The 6,000-nt window shown below is 31.4% G+C and overlaps 1 protein-coding gene across 1 annotated transcript; it reads right to left on the minus strand.

Annotated features, from left to right (window-relative positions):
- Positions 1–4,243: 4,243 nt before the first annotated feature.
- LOC122590161 (amino acid transporter AVT6E-like) lies at positions 4,244–6,000 on the minus strand. Its single transcript, XM_043762496.1, has one exon. The coding sequence runs from the start codon at positions 5,998–6,000 to the stop codon at positions 4,552–4,554; it is 1,449 nt and encodes a 482-aa protein (XP_043618431.1). The 3' UTR covers positions 4,244–4,551.

Below are 6,000 nucleotides of genomic sequence, written 5' to 3' on the forward strand. Positions count from 1 at the left end.
ATAAGAATATTTTTATTATGTCTAACTCAGTTATATTTATTCATTGATACAATCTTAAAATAAAGTTTAAGAAAAATTATTTAGGGTTGTCCGGGCATCGCACGGGGTCTAAGCACTAGTTATTATACATTTATACCTCAAATCTTTTAGTCCCAAGTCAATATAACTACGGAGTATTATACTGTACGAATTGAAACATAATTATTTTAGACGTTGTCAAAGTATAAAAATAAACATGCAGGACAATATGAATTTTGATCCTAATTTTATGGAGCACAACATTACCGTTATTTAAATGACCTGTAATCTCAGTTACACGCAGATCTCGAGTTATTAGAAGTAGTCGTATCGGATGCATCATGCATTGCATATGGTCAGCATTCTTTTATCTATTCTTTTTTCCCTTTCCCTTCTAAATAGATAGAGTTAAATAAATAAAAATATTAATCTAGCTTAGAGTAAGATTGAATTTAATATATTATATATTATACGATGTACCTCGAGATCCAGGTTCCAACACCATTTCTGCTTGTTTGTTTATAACCATATTCGAATAAGGTAAAGTGAGTGGGGGCAATAAAATCATTTAATTTGTCACTTGACTCGTATCTAGATATCACAGCATTAAAGCGGTTGCATACTTGCATCTGCTAAATCTACCTATATATAGACTATAGAGATTAGAAGTTTTTGTATTTTACAATCAATGATTGATTGTATGGTAGTCATAATTAACTTTTCATATACTATAGTGTATTGGTTGTAGATGTTTAAACGTTGCTGTAGGAATATTATTTCTCTTATATTTATAATTTATGAGCTAAATTTACCTAGTTCATAAAATGTAAAGTCTTACGTTAAAAAGACATGTGACATGCAGGTTACATTTCAAAAGCTCTATCTATTTAAATGCCACAAAGGAAATATGATCCTTTTTTATATATATGTATCATGTATGTTTATATATATATTTTTAATTTTATATTAGATGTATAGATAGATGTTTAATCTATAACTTTAAATATACCAACACGAGGGGGGAGCATGCTACATGAGTGAATTAGACTATTAGAGTGTGATAAAAGTTATAAAAAGAAAAGTACCAAAATGTGTGTAGTTGAAATGTTGCCTTTTGCTTTTCTATGCATTGCCTTCATTTCAAAGAAATAAAACTGCTTTTCATTCAATGGTTTTTTTTTTGTCAACTGATAAATTTAATCTAAAGGACTATATTTTGACTTGATTCACATGCAAGACACTTTTTTGCTTCTTATTCGTCAACACTTTTTCCTAGTGTGGCAATGAATGACAATTGTGAGCACTTGTTATACAAGCAAATATATATATTAAAAAAATAAAAGAGAACTAAAAAAATATCGAGAACCACAAGAACTTTTATATCATGAATATATGGAGGGAATATATGGAGGGATAGTCTTGTAATTTTGTAAAAAAAATTTAAATATTAAAATTTGAAACGAGAAGTTCTCCTATTCATGAGTTCACGGTTACAAGCTTTAAATGGTTAAAATATTTTATTAAAAATACTCATAATGGTCATGTTGACTCTAGTCTGCATCATATATGACGAAAAGAGAAATTGCATAAAATAACAACATAGTTTTACTTTGCATTCATATAAATATTTTTTGTTACAATAGTATTCAAGTTTAACTTACTACTTTCAGGTTTGCAACAAAAATGAATTTTCTTTATCAAAAGTTTATGGGGATTTTTTTTTCTTAACATTTTTATATGTCATTTAATTACATATTGACTACTATTCTGTAAAAGCCAAAAGATTTATAATTTCAAAGTTTCTATATTTATGCGATTCACATGATCATAACTTAAATATAATCAAATTCACGTATAGTCTTTCTAAATGAAACGATGTGTGTATATATGCAAATTAGATGTACAATTATCCACAACTCAAAATTTTAAGTGTCATCAATGTGTGTAATGCAATTACATTCATTCACATGTATACAATAATCACAGGTTCACATCCAAATAAGATTTGCTCGCATCTACATGCCAATATCGATGCCAAACGAGATATTGGCCACATCAAACATGTGTGTACAACAATATATGTGCATATAATATATGTACTTATGTATCCATCAAATATGTGTAAAAAAAAAACATGTGTCTACAACAATATATATGCATATAATATATGTTATGCACCCATCAAACATATGTGTATAATTAATATTCACAAATATGTGTGTACAGAAAAACACATGTGTACAACTAATAATCACAAAAAATTACATTTGTTTAAGTGTTAACATGTGTATCCAGTATACTTAGCATTTGTTTTTATGTAAACTTCTTGGATTACGGAGTATTAATTATAGCAATCCAGTAGCCATGATTTGATGCGATTTTCTCTCCGTGCGTTTCTTTCTATTTCTTTTAAAATTAATCCCCATTTTACCCTTTTTTTAACGATAATTTCATTTATATATTAATTTACATATATACAATAATTATATAAAATAGCATTTAATCTTAACCATGGATCAATATCATCAATGGTTCTAAATGGTTCTCGTAGTTCTCGACAAAAATTTAGTTCTCGCAATAACTCAATATGTAATGTAGCTAAGGATTAAACAAAAAAAATGGGAGTAATAATGATATAAAAAGAAAGAAAAAAATGACAAAAAAAAAAAACTACCATAAAATTAATATGATTTAATTATCTACCACAATATATAACTTAATTTTACACTACTGGTAATATATTATAAATCAAGAAACTTTATCATAAATATGTCGAGAAAAAGAAGTTTGGTTCTTAGGTTAGGAAGTGACATGTTTAGGAGAAACATCATGGTCAATACTTGGTAGGAATATTATTTTAAATATTAAATATTCAATTACCTACTTTTAGTTATATGTAATTTTGTGTGTGTTGTTTTCATGAGTTGAGGATTGTCGACACATGCATGGCCATGGGGATGTGTATTTATATAATTTTAAAACTCGAGCAACTACCTTGAAATGTTAAATATAAACTACTTGGAAATAATATTTTAATTTTCTTAATGATATACGAGTAATATTTGTAGTCCTAAGAAAATTTTGAATTTTGAACGAATACGTCCATGCGTTTTTGTATTTTAGGTGAACGTGCCAAGGAAAAACCTATACTCTCGCTTATGTCAAAATATATGAATGGTTGATAGAGATGAAAAACGGTGGATACATATAAAGTCGGTCATAGTATCCGTGACTGAAAAATTACCAAAGAAAAGTTGACTGTATTATTTTAATTTGTGTGACACACAAAAGAAAGGGTGAATTAATACGAGTATCAAAATGGGATATATGGCAATAGTTAAGGTTTGAGATTCACTCAAGTTAATAATTAGCTAAAATTAGATGATGACCATTGATTGATTCAAAAAGGATAAATAATTTTTGACAATTGTTTGTTAATCTAATGGTCACTTATCAATTTTACGCCTAAAATTACTTCTAACTTGAGACAGAAAAACTCAATCAATAATCTCAAAATCGGTTAGGGACTTAACTAAAAGACAGGAAAACTCAATCGATAATCTCAAAATCGGTTTAAATAGAACCTACATTTTTATGTTTGAGGATTGACACACTATAAAGTCTAACCCTTCACTTTCACGCACTAAAAGTAAAAATCTTGAAAATTATTAGAGGGCAAATGGATTATAAAAAAAAATGTCACCATTTAGGCTTTTTAGTACTCGTATTTATGAATTATGATACGTTATTTTTACCATTTTGATGCACTAAAAATATCAAATATGTGCTGATACATCATCATTTTTACCATTTTCTCGTAAATCTCAATTAGTGGTTTAAATCGAACAATTCTGGATTTTCTTGGATCTGAATTTGGTGCTTTACCTTATCCTCTTTATTTCCTTTTAATTCTCAAAAGATATGCTGATCAATAATTATACATATATCCTTGTACAAATGGAGATGACCTCATATAAACGACCCAAGCACACAGAAACAAACAACCAAACACATAGACCATAATCAACAACGAGGCTTGAATAGTTGAATCCATGACCATCCATGAGGAGCTACTGTTTGATACGAGTGGCCCGTGGCCGCGAGCCACATGGTTTAATAATACAGTATGATTATACACGATTAGTATTGTTTTTCCAGATATTGGAACTTGGTCATGATTAGCATTAATTCATTAATTACAACTCCTATGCGTGATGGTCAATTATATTCAGAAGTATATTGATTGAATTTCTTAACTTTACATTCTCTCTATATCATTAACATTGTTAGTTTCTTGGTCATCTCTTATAAACTGTACAACTGATACAAATTGAATTAGTACCGTAGTTACCCTGTACTTTGACATACAATAACCCATCATCCATAAGACAATCAACCGTTTTGCGCCCAAAATCCTTGCCTCTGGAAGCAATACACCAGTATTGCTAATTGTTACAGTTAAACTTGGTCAGACTGCAACCTACAAATAGAATGCTTTTGACTTTGACCTGCAAAGACCAGTCACCACGTACACTAGGAATCAATTTGCATGCTAAAAATATTGCTGATAACTCCGACAACGCTAACCAGGATAGCCAAACACAGCATTAACCAAGCCAAAAGTCTCTCTCGGCTCGTCAAACCATACTGACTGCCTAATTTGAGTGCAACCAAAGCAGGGAAAGTATAACCCAATGAAACTGCCGTGGTTGCACCAGTCAACTTAAATGCAGTCCAAATACTAGGAATCATGGTCGACCCGAGATATATCAGGGCCAAAAGCGTAAAAGTCCAAATCAAACACCTCTTCCTACTCTCGTGTAAAGGAGTCGATTCTTTAAAAGCAAATGCATCCAATGTTTGTCTCAAGGAAAAATGAATAACTGGAAAAACAAGAACCAAATGTAGAACGTATCCAACACGAACAATGTAGTTCAGAATAGGACTAAACTCCATCCCGAGTGGTTTATCAAAATTGGTCAACACGTCTGATTCTGTTTCATTACCGAAAAGAAGGTAACCCGATATGGCAGTTGAACAATAGACCAAAACACAAACAACAGTTGTAATCCGTCCCACTTTATTCATCTTTACAGGCGACCGTCCTTGAAGCTCGTTATAAATAGGCTGCAGATTAAAGTGACAAACAAATGCATTCGACATGATTGGAATCACAACTAGTAAATCAAGAACCGCTTTTTTTGATCCAAAATCAGGTGTCATTCTAGGAGGTTCGATTTCACCTCTAACGAGCTTAATAAACGCCACAACAAAAGCAACGACGACGAACACAACTGCAAGAGCTACCGAAGCAGCTGAAGTTATACTCAACGAATCAATCCTGTCCAATACACAAATTGGTGCAAGAAAAAGAATCACCACGATTAAAATAACTACTTTCCTATGATCCCAAAAACCGTTCCCTAACCATTGATCAAGGACACCAATATGATCAACAGAACCCGACATTACATCGCCTATAATGATCAAATAAACAACCAAGACGCCCGCATTGTTAACAACAATACAAATCTCGGATAATATCCTAGCTGGTCTACCTAATGCTTCTTCAACAATCTCCCCGTAAGATAAAGCCTTACATTGCACACTGAACCGAACAAGCAACTCGATACTAATTTCTGACAAAATCCCCATGAAGAAAATCAGCATAACTCCAAAAACCAAACCCGAAACTTTCATTGTTGCAGGCAAGGCCATAATGCCAGCCCCAATTACAGTTGTGGTTAAATTAAACACAGCACCATAAATCCCAGAATTCGGGTTCGGTTTGTTTGTATCAAAGACATCATCGGTTTCTAAATTGTCGATTCGATGCGATACAAGCCCTTGTTCGTCCTCGTTGTTAAAAAGTTTTAAAGAATTTCCTTTATGGATAACATTAGATTCATAAATATGGTCATCATCATGTAATTGCAATTCAACAAAAGAATCTTTAGGAACAGGGGTGTAATTGCTTTCCAT

This window comes from Erigeron canadensis, chromosome 2, assembly GCF_010389155.1.
Source record: "Erigeron canadensis isolate Cc75 chromosome 2, C_canadensis_v1, whole genome shotgun sequence".
Classification (NCBI taxonomy): Eukaryota; Viridiplantae; Streptophyta; class Magnoliopsida; order Asterales; family Asteraceae; genus Erigeron; species Erigeron canadensis.